Source organism: Papilio machaon, chromosome 27 (assembly GCF_912999745.1).
Source record: "Papilio machaon chromosome 27, ilPapMach1.1, whole genome shotgun sequence".
NCBI lineage: Eukaryota > Metazoa > Arthropoda > Insecta > Lepidoptera > Papilionidae > Papilio > Papilio machaon.
The window spans coordinates 1,883,895-1,903,230 of NC_060012.1; the positions used below are offsets into that span (position 1 = coordinate 1,883,895).

Consider the following 19,336-nt stretch of genomic DNA (forward strand, 5'->3'; position numbering starts at 1 on the left):
TTTGCTTCAGTCAATTCGTGAGGTACCCACCTTTCAAGCTTTTTGATCTTCCCAATTTGCTTCAAGTGAATTAAAACAGTTTTATCACTAACATCGCAGCCTGCAGCTAACTCGGACGTGGTTTGCGATGGATCCGCTTCCACAATAGCCTTCAACTCTTCATTATCAACTTGAGTCTCAGGCCGTCCACGGGGCTTGTTCTGCAGATCGAAATTTCCAGAACGAAAACATTGGAACCAAAAACGAACTGTGTTTTCTTTTGCAACACGACCGCCATACACATAATTCACCCTTAGAGTCGTTTCCGCAGCACTAGTGCCACGGCGGAACTCGTACTCGTAAATAATGCGATATTTTAAGTTTTCCATTTTGTTAAATGAGTGACGCAAACAGAAAAAAACAGAAGAAAAAAAACAAATGAATGACGGTCATCGAACCACAAATACATGAGTCTATAGCTGTACAAATTTGAATTTGGAATTCCTTACCAAAGAGGAGAAATTCGTGATTAAAGTGGCCAGTACGAAAAACGCCAATTTCATATGTAAGGACCTAATAAAATATGCGGCTCGAATTGGACCAAAATGTTTAAGGGATTAAATAAAAATTCACTTTTTTGAAAAATGTGTAAGCATTGTATTATATATGAACAGGAAAGACAAAGAAAAAACATATTTGACATTTATATTTACAAAATAATAATTTACTTCTTTTTCGATGTGACATCTAACTAAAACTATAAAAACTCCTTAGACAGCCAATATCGAATAAATATGGCCATATGGTGGCAACCCCGTTCCCTGAATGCCACTGTCAGATGTCAGCTGTCAAAAACAATAATATTTTGTCACCCACAATTGTCTTTGTGATCCCATCTTATTATTTTATTTAAGGTTTGCATAGAAAATAATTACTTATTTGGAAGAATTTTGCCAAAAGTCAATAAGTGTACAATTCCTACTGTACTTCCTTAAATATAATTATTATTGATATTCTACTTTAATCAATGTTGATGACGTAAAAGAGAAAGAGGATTAAAATAATGAGTGACTCCAAATCTTATGTAAATTTCTCATGCCAGCGTTGCCTACAACCTCTGAAGTTAGACGAATCCTTGAATAATCTTGGGGAACACACCATAGCAGATTTAACACTTCAAATAAGAAGAAATAATGAGGTGGATTTAGATTTGCAATCTGCGAGCTTGGAGCACTATGTACCACCTTTTCGTATGTCAGAGTCAGGTAATTATTGTTTTACAAGATTTAATGTATATAAGATAGGTATACACATTAACTATCTTATATACATTAAATCTTGGTTTACAAAATCACATTAAAACCTTTTAGAAATTAAAATCTTGATGTGCTTATATCCTTTCATATAGACTTCTGATTTAAATAAAAAATCAAACTAAAATTAATAATTACGCAGTAATGTTCAGCCTTAGTATTAATTTTACAATAGACCTGCCATAATCCAACAAACATTTTGCAGGCCAGTGTTGTAACGTCATATTTTTCTGCTTATAGAGTACTGCCTAAGACCCTTTATTGTCTGAACTATTTTACAAAAGAGTACCTTGTTATCTGACAAATCACACACCAAATACAATTCTATTTGTGAAACCTAGAAGTAAAAAGTAAAAATGTTACTAATTTTATAAATGTGAATGTTTAGATTGATGTGTTTTTGATGGTATCTCCAAAACAGCTGAACAGATCTTGATGAAATTTGACATAGATGTAGAAAATAGTAGAAAAGTCTGGAAGAACATATAGGCTACTTATTAAATTTTTTTTAATTCTGCACAGAAAGAGTCGGTGGTACAGCTAGTTATTGCCATAATTATTATAAAATTTTCAAAGAGTAATAACTATACATAAGGAAATAATTGTATGCAAACAAATGTATGTATGAAACATATATGAAAATAATGAAAAACTATGCATAAAATCATATTTGTGTAGCATGAAAATGGATGTGTTGGATTACAAGGGGCCTCGGATTAGATTGGGACTGGATTAGCGGGGCCTGTATTAACAAAAGATATATTTCTTATTTTATCTTCTTTTTTTTACATTCCATTTATAACATCAAATTTATTATTTATAATTTAAAAAATAAATGCAACAAAATTTTTTATTTACAGGTAATGGAGCCAATGGTTTTATGGTCATATCAGATGGCTGGGAAACAACATCATTAGGTCATCAGTTACACGTAAAAGCTACATTATTTGATTTACTATCAAACAATTCGGATGTTGATCATCCACTTTGTGATGAATGCACAGATACACTTCTAGAATTAATGGACAATCAATTACGTTTAACTGAAGCGGAGTGGAAAGATTACAACGATTATTTAAAAAAACTTGAAGACGATAAAGAAGATTTGAATTTGGAAGGCCTAGAAAAAGAATTGGAAGACTGGAAGCAAGAACAGAATAGATTATTAGAAGAATTATCATCTTTACAAAAAGAAGAGAAGGCTATGAAGGAAGAAATCGACGTACAAGAAAAGGAGAAAGAGCGTTTAGAGAAAGAACAAGATGTATACTGGAGAGAGTACACAAAGTATCGTAAAGATTTAATGACAACCGAAGATCAGATGAAATTTTATGAATGTCAGTTGTCATACACACAGTCACAATTAGAAAAACTAAAGAAAACTAACGTCTTTAAGGCAACATTTCATATATCTGATTCCGGTCAATTTGGTATTATAAACAACTTTAGGTTAGGTAGATTGCCCACAGCACCGGTAGATTGGTCAGAAATAAATGCAGCGTGGGGACAAACTGTTTTACTTCTGTCTTCTTTAGCGAGGAAAATTAATTTCTGTTTCCAAAGGTACCGATTGGTACCATTCGGTAACCATTCATATATTGAAGTATTAGAGGATCAAAAGGTTTTACCATTGTATGGATCCGGAGGTTTTAGATTCTTATGGGATACTAAATTTGATGCGGCAATGGTAGCCTTCTTAGATTGCTTGCAACAATTTAAAGAACAAGTTGAAAAGGGTAACACTGGGTTTTGTTTACCTTATAGGATAGATAAAGGTAAAATAGAAGACACAGCGTCCCCACCTCATGCTTATTCGATTAAAATTCAATTTAATTCAGAAGAACATTGGACGAAGGCGTTGAAATATATGTTAACGAATTTGAAATGGGCGTTAACTTGGATTTCATCACAATTCAGTGAGGATAAAACTGATGAACACTAAGTTTATAAAAGAAGCCATATAAAGTAAAAAAAAATATAACTATAACCATAGATATATAATCTATAGATGGAGTGTTTAATACAAGTTTGACATATAATCTGCAGTAGATTTTGGAAACGTCATATTGTATTGTAAATGGCAACACTGATGGTTCATTAGAGCATATATTTTTTAATTGTCCGAAACTTTATTTTATAAACTACTCCCAACTCAAATTCTCTTCTCAAATTCTTGCTTAGTTTTCTTCACACACTCTTGATTAAGGTTTTATTAAAAATACTAATAATATTAAACTGTAACTTACTTTGTCTTTGATTTTTAAATCTGTATGTAGCTTTTTACGTCATTTTTTAATATCTCAATTGACATCTAGACATTTAGCAAAGCATACCAGATAATATTTACCTAGTTTGTCTTTTGCTATTTGATTTTCTTATTTTTCTACCTATTTCATTTTACATTTTTAATTATCAATAACTTTGACATTGGTTAAATCACAAAAAAAACAATAATATCTACTAGGAATTAAAAGAACACTGAGGGTATTTAACTCACCAAAAGTCCTTCGGAGACCGTTTTTTTAATTACACTTGTGTCCCAGATTAAGTATCTATAGGTTTATCTGATATTTTGTTAGGTCATCAATGTAATGACATATGTCTCTGTCAAAGAGGATAAAAAATATGACAATGTTTTAATATAAGAGTCACTACAGTGGAAATCCAACGGTCAGAATACAAGTTTTGGGTATAAATTAATTTTGAGATTCGTTTCTTATTTGATTACGGCCATTTTGGATTTTCTATTTGAGTAACAATCTAATATATAAAATTCTCGTGTCACAGTTTTCGTCACCGTACTCCTCCAAAACGGCTTGACCGATTCTCATGAAATTTTGTGAGCATATTCAGTAGGTATGAGAATCGGCCAATATCTATTTTTCATTTTATTATTTTTTTTTTAACTGCGCGCGGGGGGAGTCGCGGGCGACAGCTAGTTTAACTATAAAACTTATATATCACATGCCTTAAAATATTGTTTGTTATATTTTAATAGTGAAATTATAAATTTTTGACTTTAAAATGTTGATTTGTAGTCAAAAATGTTTTTTTTTAATATTTAATGGTGCTTTCTGTGATATTCCAATTTATTTTTTTTATAAATTAAATTTTGAGTCATGTTTAGGAAACATTGAAACATGTTCTATGTTACATTTATTATAGAAACATGAAAAAAATTGTTTATTGTTTTGCTTTTTCATGCTTCATTTATTAATTTGTAAGAAAAATGTGATGTATTATGTAATTTCTTTTAATATATCATTTGCACATAAATTTTGTACTACATAATGGTTTTATTAACTATTTCGTCACCTTTTTACATTTTTATAATGTTACATTTATAGACGGACAAGGCTGGACCTAGTACGAATATTTGAGACATACGTAATCAGATCGTTATCGACAAATTTGTATTAAAAATCCGATTTTGAGATAATTGCCGATAACTTTACGAAAGTGATTGTCACAAATATTCGTGCTAGTACTCGTGGGCACTAAAACTTAAAACTAAATTAAAAACAGCTCACTACCGCCCTCCTGTCAACATCAAAAAATGTCACAAGATCCTCTTTGTACCGTAGTTGTCATTACATTTTTTCTTTTATATCGTTTACTACGTCTAAATAGGTATAACTACTGGTCGAACGTAGATAGCAAAATTATATCATTAAATTCCTCCAAATATATACATTTTGTTTGGAAAAAAAATCTAATATTAGCGGCATCAAAAACTAATTCTAAATATTTTCTAAGGATAAGCGACATCTATGGTAAGTTACTAAAAATGAAGAGTCTCAGCATTTCTTCAAGTATGAAGATTAAATTATAGAGAGCGCTGATGGTAGATATTTATTTTTGTCAAAGACGAGAATCTTACAGTAAAAAAAATCACAATTGAAGAATCAAGAATATTATGTTATTTCACACATTTCTTAACACGAGTTTCACGATTGAGTTGACGAGTTGTAACAAGATTTTTATTATATTTTTTAATGTGTTCCATTTTATGGCGAGCAGTTGTATATTTCAGGGCACCCTATAATAAGTTAAATGTCAAGACAAAGCTAATAAAAACAAGTATTTCTTCTCATTCCTGTGCAACTAGCACGAGTGTTTGCGACAAGCGTTTTCGTATCGTAGCTTACGTCCAACAAACGATGGCGCTTGTAACAAATATTGGTGCTAGGGACGATACTCTGTGGGACGGAAATAAGACTTACTTAGTATTCGATAATTAATCTTATCCTTTTCTCATATTCTAAAGGATAATAAAGGTTGTTAACATGTTTGTTACAATGACGGAGATTCACTTGACAAATTGTATGTCATTTAAATACGCAATATAACATAACAAGGCTAAATTATTTCCCTAATTATGACTCAACTGACTCGGCAGGGTAATAAAGTATGTATGTGGATGTGCTGTAAGTTATATTGACTGTTTGGAGGTTTAACGGCTGATCTGTTTTTGACGATTAAGGTATCTTTCGATTCGTCTTCCGACCCAGTGTCATAGAGTCAGTCGGCTTTCAGTTTTTTGGGTCGTAAAATATCTTTGTTTGAAAAAATCTTCAATTAATTTACAATTTTTTGAATACTTGGCAATACACTTAGGTTACACACGCTTCTGAATAATGAGTTATGGCAAAACTTTGTCGAAACTTCCGACCTCTAAAAGTTCTTGTGGCTTTCTAAAGTAATATCGTGTTAATTATAATTACTTGTTTAAGAAAATGGAGGTAAATACTTCTTTTTACATAACAATAGCTATTTTTATTTTGCAATATCACTTTTGTGGTTCTCACAATCTTTACAAAATAACTTCGAACACAAAGCAACTTAAATCTTCGAAACCCAACGATTTTACAATGTAATGCCATAGAGGTTCGTAAACAGCGCTCGTCTGTGAGATTTCTGTCATCGTCAAAGACAGTGCCTCGCAATCTATTTACCAAGATCTTCGTGAGAAAAATCTCTCCAATTTTCAAGATGGCGGAGCAAATCTATGCATTTGACATGTATTCGCTACTGTACTGACCGAATAGTTGATTCCAGTCGACGACTCAACGTTGTGTGTACGGAGCACGCACAATGTAATTCGAGCAATCATACAATATTAGTTGCGACGATTTACGTTGAGTACGAAAAGCCTAAATCTGTACCATGGTAATGACCGCCATGTTTGGAATTTGACGTTTTTCTGTTTATTCACTTTCGAGGTTGTATCAAATCCAATGTAGGTATAAAAACCGTACAAAACCATTACAGTCTTATCAATCGGGGGTCAAAAGTAATGAGTACTAGCTTCCTTGTTGTTTATTAGTAAAAATATATAAAACATAAAAAAAAATCGTAACCCAATTCTTCCCAACAATTTGTCCGTTGCCCTCAGGATTTGCATTTATATTAAAAGTTCCGGCTGCTGCCACTAATGCTTACATCGGGGAAAGTAATGAATAAAACAAAAATTATACGAACAGAGACGTTATATTATTCTTGTATTTCCCCTTCTAGCAATATACTATCTTAAATTCTGCTCTTGCCTAAACTAAAATACATACGAATATTGCGAAAAAAAGGTCGAAAGGAAGGCCTTTGAATTTGATTTATTTCGTCATTAGTAAAAACGTGAAATGAAGAAAAAAAAAATTCTTACCACTGTTGAAATTAAAAAAAGCAGTTTAATTATTTAATTAACAAGTCGCCGATATGATTCCCAATTTATTTTTTTAATATTACTACAGTACGATTATTTATACTGCATTTTTTTAGGTTGTTATTTGTATGTTCGTTTCAAAAAAAGTCTAACGCGACATTTTTTACTTTTCTCACAAGAAAACATCAAATATATTTTCTTTGCTTTACACCCAAAAAACCCTGTATAAAACATACATCTAACCATCTTACATTACATCCGAGCACACAAAGGGTCTGCTCGTAAGCCTCCGTCTAATTTACGACGCCCACGGACTAAGTATTAGCGGGTGAAGGCGAAATGCCAGACCTCTAGTTTATCTCTGATAACGAAAACTTAACGCCTTTCTACATTTTGATGTGTACGATTGTTAGAGACATACGTTACGTACGTACAATAGACGGGACGTTATGAACCAAACCGTATATGTATAAACTGAAAAGATCACCACGGCAGCCAAAATGCCTTTATTACGATGTTAAAAACACTTATATTAATATAATATATAACGGCCGGGGTGGCTCGCTATCAGAATTATTATTGATTGAGATCACTTGTGGGCGGCTATGGGTAATATCGGATTCAAGGAATACACTGCTTATCACTTCTCAACTCGTTATAATTGATTCACAGGCTCATGTACAACGAACAATGCTTTAGTTACGATCCATATTTCCAGAATGACTATAATGTCAGACGCGCATCGTACAAGAAGTCTCTTCGAACACAGCTCGTGTTCTAATTTCGATTTATTAAAGTTGATTTCTTCTTCTGATTGCGACATATACATATTTACAATTATATACTCGAACTCTAATAATTACTACATCTCGTTGACTTCCCGCGCGTTTTCTATTTTTCACCTATTCTTTTCTACATTAAAAGGCAAAGGTCTTAGTGGTCGGTATGCCACCACTGGCATAATGCAAATTCGCAAACCAAGCTATTTATTATATTTGAATCTCTTTGAAATTTTTTAACAACCTAAGTATGTGAAAATGATAATTTTTATGTAAATCAATTATAAATGAGGAATTCTTTGGTCTCACACAGTAGGCTCCGTAGACAGACCGATGCAGAGCCGAGCAGATTTTTTATTGCAAATATAATTGAGCTTCAAATGATTGGGAAAAGGTTTAATCTTACTTTTCACATCTTTTTTTTCCAATATCAAGCATAAAAAAGACGTGAAAAGTAAAATAAAACAACAAATATATAAAATGCATGCACTTATGCAAACTAAACTGAAAAAATCTTTTGTAAATAAAATCTCTAAAATTTGTACATATACGAGATTATGACTTCAAAGAAACCATAGACATACCTACTGTCTTTTCATATCTACTTCATTATTATCTTTTAGTCGTATTTTAGAAAAGACAGCAATTTATATTTGCCAGATATTTTCCAGTCACGTTTTTCCAGAATATTGACCTTTGATCGGCGCATTTTCTTTGTCCTGGCTAGATATAAAGAATATTAGAAGGAATGGTTTTGACAAGATCAATTGATGAGGGTTTTCCAAATATTTTACTGCGCTAGAAAGCGTAATGAGTCTTCTTTTGTCAGTAAAAATAAATACAACTTTTTTAGTAGAGCTAATTACTGGCAGAAAGCAAAACAATTTACTTTTTTATCTGTTAGTTTGTCAAATAAATTAAAAGAATATTCATTTTTTATAACCTCTTTATTTAACATGTTTTTTTTTACAAAAAGTATGTCTACACTTCAGGATATCTGTTGACAAAATACAATTCATCGTAGTTGCCGAACCATTGTTCGTAATCTTTGAACAGGAACTGAAAAATATGATTTAAATATTCTCTTTAAATATAAAAAATAAAGTAGTAAAAAATAAGTTAAGTTGTTTATTTTTTTTAAATGTAGATGGCGTTGTCACGAAATTTAAATTCCTAAATTAAAATTTTTACTTCTAAATATTTAATTACATTAGTCTGTAACTATGTATACTCACAGGTAAATCAGGCTGGGAATAGAAAATTAAATATCATTTAATTAGTATTAAAAATATTAAAATTAATTAACTAATAAGATAGACTTCAAGTAAGCTCCAATTAAGATTAAATGTTGAAAAAGGCTTGAAAATTAGCAATGCTTTTACACTTACAATGAATTTAGATGTATGAGGCTAAAAATTATGACAAAAATAAATATCAGTTGATGGGAATAATTGTCAAAATTTAAAAAAGAACAGGCCCAGTATAGTACTTAGTTTTTTTAATACCATTGAAAAAACTGGAGAAAAGGAGTCTCAAAAGTTTTATTAACTTTTTTACAATTACTGGAATTATATAAAAATATTTATAAATTGAAAAGAAGGATAAATTTTCCATAAAGAATTAAAAAGAATGTTTGAAATAACCTAAGGGCGATGAATTCTTCTGACTAACGCATTCTATGGGTTACATAACATTCTTAGATTTTTTATAATTTCTTATTCCTTTTTTGGGTGTTATATTGAAATGTTTCATAAATACACTTACATAAGGTCGATATTGCTATAAAAGTACAAAGTAAAAAAAAATTATTATTTAATGTAAAAAAAATAAGCAAACAGTAATATTTTATTTTATTTTTGCAATACTTATTTATTCGTGAATTTTTTAACCGTTTTCGGAATCATTTTTTAAATTTATTTTTCAAGTTGTAATACTAAGAAAAAAAATTACCTTTTCATTGTAAATTGAAGGTTGAATCTGTTTATTGCGGCCATGTTTTTTGTGGGCATTTAAATGAGGATTCTATATAAGGAGATAGAAATTTATCAATTATGATTACATGAATAAATATATCGAAATTTTCAAAATAATTAGTAGTTATTTTTTGTATATGTGCTAATAAACTCACATAAGGCCGTTTTTCCTTTGGCTGTTAAAAAAATTATAAATACACAATAATCATCAATGCTAAACAGATCGATATATAAAAGAAAGTCGTGTTAGTTACACTATTTATAACTCAAGAACGGCTGAATCGATTTGACTGAAAATTGATGGGCAGGTAGCTTAGAACCAGGAAACGGACGCAGGATAATTTTTACCCCGTTTTCTATTTTTTATTCCGCACGGACGGAGTCGCGGGTAAAAGCTAGTATGAAATAAATAAAGATATTGAACAACCAATTAAAGATCAATGAAAAACCTTATACATAACTTATTAAAAAATATTTTGCTTATTTTTTTTTCCGAGTTTATTTTTGTTAAGAGAACCAATGTCTTCGGGGCGTTTAAATTTATATGAAATACACACAAAAAAAAGAAAAATTTAATATTTACTAGAATCTTTGCTAGAATTAAATTGTAAGATTTTTTTAAATTAAACTAGCTTTTACCGGCGACCCCGTCCGCGCGGAATAAAAAATAGAAAACGGGGTAAAAATTATCCTATGTCTGTTTCCTGGTTCTAAGCTACCTGCCCACCAATTTTCAGTCAAATCGATTCAGCCGTTCTTGAGTTATAAATAGTGTAACTAACACGACTTTTTTTTATATATATAGATTACATATGTACTTACGTATGCATGATATATCTTTGACTGTAAATTCAGAAAATGATTTAAATATTCTTTATTTTTCATAAATATAAACCCACAATTTATTTTTCCGATAAAAAATGAATAATACTAAAATATTTACAGATAAAAATACTAATTTAATTTAGTTCTAATACAATTTTGACTTTGCGAAAAGTAAAATTAATTGAGAAAAATGTAAAGAAAACAACAGACATTTCATAATAGGCCAGCAAACACATATAACGTTTTATTAAAAACTATCGATTGATCGTTACTTTGTGACCTTTTTAAATAAAAAAAAAATGTTTTTAAATGTTACTATCGCACACATTAGTTACCTTCCTGGAAAAGTCTCGTTAATATCCGTCCTCTGTTTACCCGAAACAAACGCGGATTTGCGGACACACAGACAGACAGACAAAAAATTTAAAGACAATTATTTTTTTTAGTTTTAAGTAACACAAGTATATATATCCGACACACCGATTTTATTTATCTGTATGGATTATTAAAAAGTATAAAATTGCTGTAAATGTAGGATAGATTTCTCGGTATACATAAATATATCTATCTATCCTATTCTATATATAATATATAAAATTCTCGTGTCACAATTTTCGTTCCCGTACTCCTCCGAAACGGCTTGACCGATTCTCATGAAATTTTGTGAGCATATTCAGTAGGTCTGAGAATCGGCCAACATCTATTTTTCATTTTTTTTAACTGCGCGCGGACGGAGTCGCGTGCGACAGCTATTATAATATAAGGAGAAAAGATTTGTATTTTTGTATGTAACAAATAAACGCACAAAATACTGGACCGATTTCAAAAATTGTTTTACCATTAGAAAGCTACATTATCACTGAGTAACATAGGCTATATTAATTACTAGAAAAAGCTATATTTTTAATTCCACGGGGATAAATAAAAGAAAATACCTTTTTCTTTTTTAATCGAGGAAGTCTTGTGTTTCGGTAATGCTTCTTTACGTGGGGACCATCATAATTACTCTATGACAAAAAGCAAAGATTAAAAAATAATTTAAACAAGTCCCAAATATTATAAAATGGCAACAACAAGAAATGTTGCTGTTTTTACCAATTTAAACCACAATTTTACATATTTAAACCACACACGACGTATTTAATCACGACGTTATTTCGTTCTTAAACATTTTGCAGACTAGTAGTTGAATAAAAATCTCCCTTCACGCCGCAATGCTTTTTTTTGACAGAAAAATTCAAATGTCTAAAAAAGATTCAATTCAAAAACTAAAAAAACGCAACTGACTGTAACCTCTATGATATATATGACACTCTAGAGAAGAAATGCATCTGTACCACACTTCACTCAACATCAATGGCCAAGTTGTTTATACCACTAATAGTCACAATAGAATCGACAAACACGTATTTATTTTACACTACATTACGTAATGTAAATTAATATTAAACATATGTATCAATAGACAGGACAACATGAAATAATACTGACCATTTGATTGGGGTCATAACATCGGCCGTGAAGTCCTGTGTAAGAACAGACTGTATTCTGGTTGTCGATTTTGTTTTGATATCGACGTATCTGCGTTGAAAAACAATTAAAACTTATAATTAACTACACATGCTCATCGGTTTTGAGTGTCTTTAATACGCCCTTAGTATCTTACTAAATTGAATAAGAACATTATTTAAAAACATATTTTTTTTTATATTTTTTGCTATTGTACTGAAAAAGTTTTAGCAAAATCCAATGATTAAGGAATGTATTAGTGAAAAGATTTGATTTATTTTCAAAAAAATACAGTCGAACCTGACCATAAACGAGAGTTCAAGGGTACGTGATATTTTCTCGCTCATAAAGGTTTCTTGTTTATCCATTTCTGACGTATTCAGGATCAACTGTAATTTACTCACCTGTGCAGCAAAACTCAAATTAATCATTAACATTACTAATATCGATGTTAGCATTTTGATATGCATTGTTGTAAATAAAACGATTGAATCAATCGATAAGCTTTAAATACTGTGTAATAAATGTAATTACTGGCAAATTAATAAATCACAAATTACACGGGATTGTGAAAATTAATTTGTTTTAATGTATGTCGTTATTAAATTATTATAGCATTTCTTTTTACTTTAAGTTTACAAGAATATATTATTTGTCTTTCTTTTTTCAAATGGAAAATGATTACGGATTTTAAAACTGTCGTCTAGTTACTTGTAATTTTATAGTTTACTAGCTATCGCCCGCGTCTTCGTCCGCGTGCTATTAACAAAAAGTTAATAAGTAAGCCTATGTGTTTTTCTAAGCTATGTTCTATATATGTGAAAAATTTCAGCTGTTCCGGAGGTACTTTCTAATAAACATCCATAGATTCACCCATCCATCTAAACTTTCGCATTTTTAATATGAGTAAAATTTGATTGCAATTTCACTATTTTATGTTATTTGCTAATTGCTTTTGGAACTTGGCTTACGAAAAGTTGTCACGACACTTTTTGCTATAGTAAGCTATTGTAAGCTGTGCGGCGTCCCATGTTTCTCTGTCTGTCTCTCTCTCTATTATAGAAAGCAAGCCAGATATTTTCATTTCTATTTCGCATTGAACAGTGTGGTGTCGCGACTTAAAAAAAATATATTACAATTCCTTCACTAATTAATCGAAAGGAACTTCGTTCCATCCGGGTGTCCTTTCCTCTCAAGTTTTTTTTTTAAAACCGACATCAGAAACGACTTAGAACTAGATTGGATTAAAGTTTGATATTATAAAATTGCATTGCAGTGTTGCACGTAATGTTAACGCACCATTTAGCTACTATCATCTGTTTCATCTGTCTAACGATCAATTGAATTACATTTTTAACGACTTAAGTTAGATGGCGCTGTGTTATTTGCCACTGGCTATTACTATGAAAATAATTATTGAGTTATTTTTTGTTTCTGAGATCTAAATCACTGTATAAAACATATCGTCATCCCTGTCATTATCTTTGAAAAAATAGAGATAACAATATGTTTTAAACGGGGATTTAGATCTTAGAAAAACACGATTAAAGCGTTTTTTAAAGACGAAAGGGGAAAATGATTAGGACATAGGGATGGAACGTATACAAACGCAGCATAGGCAGGTCTCCCGCAAGATGGACCAATGATCTGGTGAACCTTGCGGCAGTATCCTGGGTGCGGATTGCACGGGAATCGTGGTGATTTTTGGGAGTCCTATGCCCAGCAGTGGGCGTTACGCGGCTGAAAAGAAGAAGAATAAAACAAATATTGCAAAAATTGTAAAATCTACAGGGTTTATTTTCAATTCTTATATTGTCTTCTACCAGAACTGAATTGAATTGTTATAAAAGAACCGGATTGTCTGAGCAAATTTCCTGATTCGCCGTTGACAATATATTGACACCGTGGTCCATTGCACTGAAAAAAACAATGTATAACTTTGACTTGTATATCTTACTACTATTATAAATGCGAAAGTTTAGATGGATGGATGTTTTTTAGAAAGTATCTCCAGAACTGCTCAACAGATCTTGATGGAATTTGGTACAGATGTAGAACATAGTCTGGAAGAACACATAGGCCATTAAGTTTTTTTTTAAATTCCGCGCAGACAGAGTCGCGTGCGACAGCTAGTAATAAGAAAAGAATACTATGGGAAGTGACTAAAAGTGAGAAGAAAGAGAACATTGAAACTTGCTTTCATCTCCATGGACTTATTCTGATGGATGGGAAGGATATAAATAACACCATAGTCCACATAATCTATAACGTTTTTTTAGAACATATTATGTTGCGAGAAAATTACCATACTATTTGTCAAAGAAGAATATCAGAAGTCATCAATTTTATTATTTATATCATTATCTTACCTGAGCATTGCAACCATCACCAGAACACTAGATTAAATTACAACAAATATAAGAATAATAGAAACCAATTCTCAATGTTAAGATTAACGCGCATTGCCCCAATCTTCGCCCACCCGACACGGCACCGCACCGCATAGCGATCAAGGTGTCGGCATGGCATCCAATCGCCAACAATCCAACTGCTGCGTGGACGAGGAGTGCATCAATGCGCGTTAACCTTTGTGTACATTAAACATAATACTCACAGCAGCTAGACAATCATCGCCACTGCACTGTAAAGAAATTAGAAAACAAACTTTACTTATTTTACTCCAAATTATAGCTCGATTGTGACGTAGGTTATAATAATTAAACTTACCACAGCATTGCAGTTAGTACCATCACACTGAAAAGCAATATTAAAATTGTTTGCTAACTTCAATTTGGTACAACACTCAAGTTACTATTAAATGTTCAAACCACAAATGTAATATCGCGTACAAAAAGACTATATAACACTTGTACATTTATCACAACTTGCAAATAATATAACAAATTTTGTTGATGATGATACAAAGACGCTTGTCGCAAACATTCGTGCTAGGCCCCTGATGACTAGAGTTAGAGAAATAAAATATACTTACAGATACTTGACAAGCAGATCAAACACACTGTAAGGTAGATTTTATTATAATATTAATTTTGAGGAAAAATTAGGTATGTTCTATAGTTACTTCCCTCTTCGCTTTGTATATTATACATCCAAATTATTTTGTCATTCATAAGCCAAAATAAGACCTTACGATTTATTCTTTACAAAAATTTTTTTCTTTAATTATCTTCACAGGATTATATCACGTCAGTATTTTAAAATTTTCTTCTACATTTATTTTTCAATTTAATGAAAAGTAAGCTTAATATTAAAATATTAAAACATATTTACGTGTATATTAGTTCCTTTTCCTTTTGCCTTTAAAGTATTAATAAAAATCAATTAATATTCAAAACCTAAATCTACCTTAACCTATAAAAATGCAACAAAAAATTTGAAAGCTTTAATTCTTACTTCAGACATACATGTCTGGCCTTGACACTGAAAATACAAATTGTAATAACATGTATTCAAATTAAAAACGTTATAATTAAGTTAATAAAATAATTATCAATAACTTTTTCGACTTCTATCGAATTTGAGATATTTTTAATAATATTTTTGTATGGTGTACCCCAGGGAGGTATTTTGGGTCCATATATTTTGTATTTAAGTACCATAGGATTAATCACTTCAGCAATTAATATATAACTTAAACTAAAGCCAGTTTACTTAAACTAAGCTTAAACTAATCACATCTTCAGGTCAATTAAAACGTACTTCTGGACAGACTGAAAACTGTACAGTTTAATTCACAATAACCATATTGCCTCCATATACCTTTTAACTGTACACTCCGACTGTACAGTCAAAACTGTACCATTAAAACTGACGGTGTGCAACAATCAGAATTACATGTGAGAGTTAACAGGATGTAGAAATAGGAAGAAATACGAATATAGCAAAAACAAATAACATTAATAAAAAACTAGATTCTAACAAATAAATGGAACAAAACTTACTCTTCCAGTGCAATTAACGCCTGAACACTGGAAATAAGATTTTAATAAGCGGTCGCCCGCAACTTCGACACCGTGGTATTGAAAAAGTAGCCTATATTATGCTATCGCATCTAACTTCCTTTCAAAGTCTAGTCAAAATTGTTCCAGCTGTTCCTTAGATTATTCGAAACAAACCCGGCACTGCTGACAAACATACAAATACACAGACAAAGATTTATAATATTGGTTTTTCGTCACCACTTACGCAAATAATTATACTCGTATGTACGAAATGTGTTTTTTTTATATAACATACGGACACTTCAATTTTATTTATATATTTTTATATATTATATATAGATTATTAAATAATATAAATTATATAGTTAATACACTTGTGTAATTTCACGAATATTTTAAACCACTTACTGATGCATGACATTCTGAACCAGTGCACTGGATTAATACAAATTTATATTTATTTATCTATATTATTAAATGGTAAATTGAATTTTCAAAAATAATCAAAGTAGAATAAATATTGTTTATATATAAATGCTATAAAAGCTAAAGGTAAAATTTACTTCAACAGTTGTGTTTTCACCAAGAGCCTGTAAAAACAGAATTATTAATCTACTAGCTGTCGCTCGCGAATCCGTCCGCGCGGAATTAAATAAAAGAAATAAGTCAATCATTCATCCATCTAAACATTTGCATTTATAATATTAGTAAGAAGTAAGATTGGTAGAAGAAAATTAAAAAATCAATAAATAAAATCTCACCTCTGACTGACAAGTCCCACCATTACACTGAAATTAAATTATGACTAAAAAATTCATACAATAGAATGTAGTAAGCGATTTAAAAAAATCCATCATCATCAGCTCACTATACGTCCCCACCGAGGGGCTCGGAGCCTACCCCAAGTTAGGGGTGACGAGGCCGCGGGGTCACGGAAGTAAGCTCACGCGTCCCCGTGGCCCCGCCATAATGCGTCGGAGGGCAGTCAGGTTTTAGTGGGTATTCCGGTCGCCTTCTGCGGCCGGCGAGTCCCACACTCCCTACGCCATTGCACAGCCCGGCGTAGGGGTGCGTAAATGCATTTCCTGACGATAAAAAAAAAAAAAAAAAAATGGGTGACGAGGCCATAGTCAACCACGCTGGCCAAGTGCGGGTTAGTTGACTTCACACATATCATTGAATTTCTTCTCAGATATGTGCAGGTTGCATCACGATGTTATCCTTCACCGTAAGAACGTCGGAAAAAATCCAATGTGGTTTAAATAAAGATATACAACCTATAGATGGATAGTTACATATAAGTTTGACGTCTAATCGAGAATACTGAGGAAATTAACCCAACAAACAACGTCTGGAGGCGTTTTTGCACCTCACTTTTATACACTGAATTCGGTATCCATAGTTTATATATCTGCGAGTTAAAAGTATAAAATAATATAAACCTTCGACTGACAGTTTTTAAATTCACACTGAAAAAGTTTAACAAATTAATAAGTGACCAACTAAAGTTAATTAAAATATGGTTAAGTGGTCGTTAACCGTTCATTTCTGAAACCAAAATCTTTGTATAAAACACATCATTATCCCTGTCGTTATCTTTGAGACCCATTTAATTAATATATTACTCTGGTGCAGTAATTTATAAATAATAAGTAGCCATTTGTTCTACCAGGCTATATTCTACATATGTGCCAAATTTACAATCCTTCCGACTAAGGGGTATGAAAAATAGATAGTAACCGATTCTCAGACCTACTGGATATGCATATAAAATTTCATAAAAATCGATCAAGCCGTTTTGGAGGAGTTTGGTAACTAACATTGTGACATGAGAATTTTATATACAAGAATAGCTGTCGCCCGCGACTCCGTCCGCGCGCAGTTAACAAATGGGGGGGGGGGGTTATGAAAAATAGATGTTGGCCGATTCTCATAGATACCGGATAAGCACAAAAAATTTCATGAGAATCGGTCAAGCCGTTTCGGAGGAGTACGGGAACGAAAACTGTGACACGAGAATTTTATATATTAGATAATAAGTCCGTCATCAACTGACCTTTGCACGACAAACTCCTCCCATGCACTTGAAAATATCAAATTATCTTTTTTATTAATCAAATAAATATCTCGGAGGATAAAATATAAAATTTATGTAATGTATTTGGTTCAAGAATTTTCTTGGTATATCGCAAAAAACCCAGTTACGGAACCCAAATTTTTTTGGGTTCCGTACCTCAACAGGAAACCCAAATAGGATCACTTCTTTGCCGTCCGTCTGTCCGTCTGTCAAGACCCTTTTTTCCATTATTGTATAAAAAGCTATGTTTTCAAAGCTGTATGTTTTATTTTACAATTTTTATAATTTAACAAAAAAGTTATTACTTTCGAAGAACACTTTTGACCTTGACACTGAAAAGAAGTTTAGTTTTTTTTATAATAGTTTTTGTGATTGTTATTTATTATACATAACAAGTTCCAGTCTTTTTCTTACCAAGCTTTCACATAATCCACCATAACACTGAGAAACAAAATGTTTGTATTTTAAATGGATTACCAAAATTGTAAAATAGATTGTATACGAACGAATATAGAATAATGGAAGAAACAACTACAAGAATGAAGGAGAAGCAATACAAAAACAGCAGTCAAAAATCTTTGCAAAGAAAATACATTATCATTCAGGATTTTATATAGTATTTTTATAGCTTTACAAACGTCAATCTTTTTAATTTCATAACTGCAAAAATTTGTATGGATGGATGGATGTTTGTTAGAAAGTATCTCCAGATCGGCCCAACAGAATTCACTGAATTTTGACATATATGGAGAACAAAGTCTGGAAGAATACATAGACTACCAATACATTTTTTTTTCCTCGCGAACAGAGTAAGCGACAGCAAGCGACAGCTAGTACTTAATTATTTTAAATTCCTCTTAGTTTACTTATAAATACGTACATTTGATTGACATTCCTTCTCTTGACACTAAAAATTAAATTCAATTAACATTGGTAGACGCCAGCAACATCAACATCTTTCACAGGAGTGGGTCGCCCAGTGAAATGCCACAACTACACAAAAAACAGTAGAGAAGTGGAAGAATTTGCGCGTTTCATTTGATGAGTGTGCGTGTAGGCCTAATTTTAGTACTGTTTTCCTTACCACCATTATGTTATAACGAAAGTATAGGATGGGGAAGTGGATTTGACGAAGTAGGGGACGCATACTAAGGGGTATTTATCTTTCTGAGCGTCTATCATCTATTAAAGGTAGGCAACGCATTTGCAATACTACATGTCTATGGGCAGTGGTCGCTTTGCTTTTTCGGCGAATCCGGG

General features: G+C 31.7%; 1 protein-coding gene and 2 long non-coding RNA genes across 3 annotated transcripts; 1 reads left to right on the forward strand and 2 right to left on the reverse strand.

Annotated features, from left to right (window-relative positions):
• Window positions 1-887: 887 nt before the first annotated feature.
• LOC106708496 (beclin-1-like protein) lies at window positions 888-3,406 on the forward strand. Its single transcript, XM_014500028.2, has 2 exons — window positions 888-1,244; window positions 2,153-3,406. The coding sequence occupies exons 1-2, from the start codon at window positions 1,043-1,045 to the stop codon at window positions 3,232-3,234; spliced, it is 1,284 nt and encodes a 427-aa protein (XP_014355514.1). The 5' UTR covers window positions 888-1,042; the 3' UTR covers window positions 3,235-3,406.
• Window positions 3,407-8,719: 5,313 nt separating this feature from the next.
• Window positions 8,720-9,140, reverse strand: LOC123722567. The gene is made up of 3 exons (XR_006756526.1): window positions 9,119-9,140; window positions 8,966-8,977; window positions 8,720-8,789 (listed from the first exon to the last, which is right to left on the reverse strand). It is a non-coding gene; the product is annotated as an uncharacterized LOC123722567 (long non-coding RNA).
• Window positions 9,141-9,494: 354 nt separating this feature from the next.
• Window positions 9,495-12,106, reverse strand: LOC106708497. The gene is made up of 4 exons (XR_006756525.1): window positions 12,020-12,106; window positions 10,526-10,546; window positions 9,681-9,752; window positions 9,495-9,509 (listed from the first exon to the last, which is right to left on the reverse strand). It is a non-coding gene; the product is annotated as an uncharacterized LOC106708497 (long non-coding RNA).
• Between the last annotated feature and the right edge of the window lie 7,230 nt (window positions 12,107-19,336).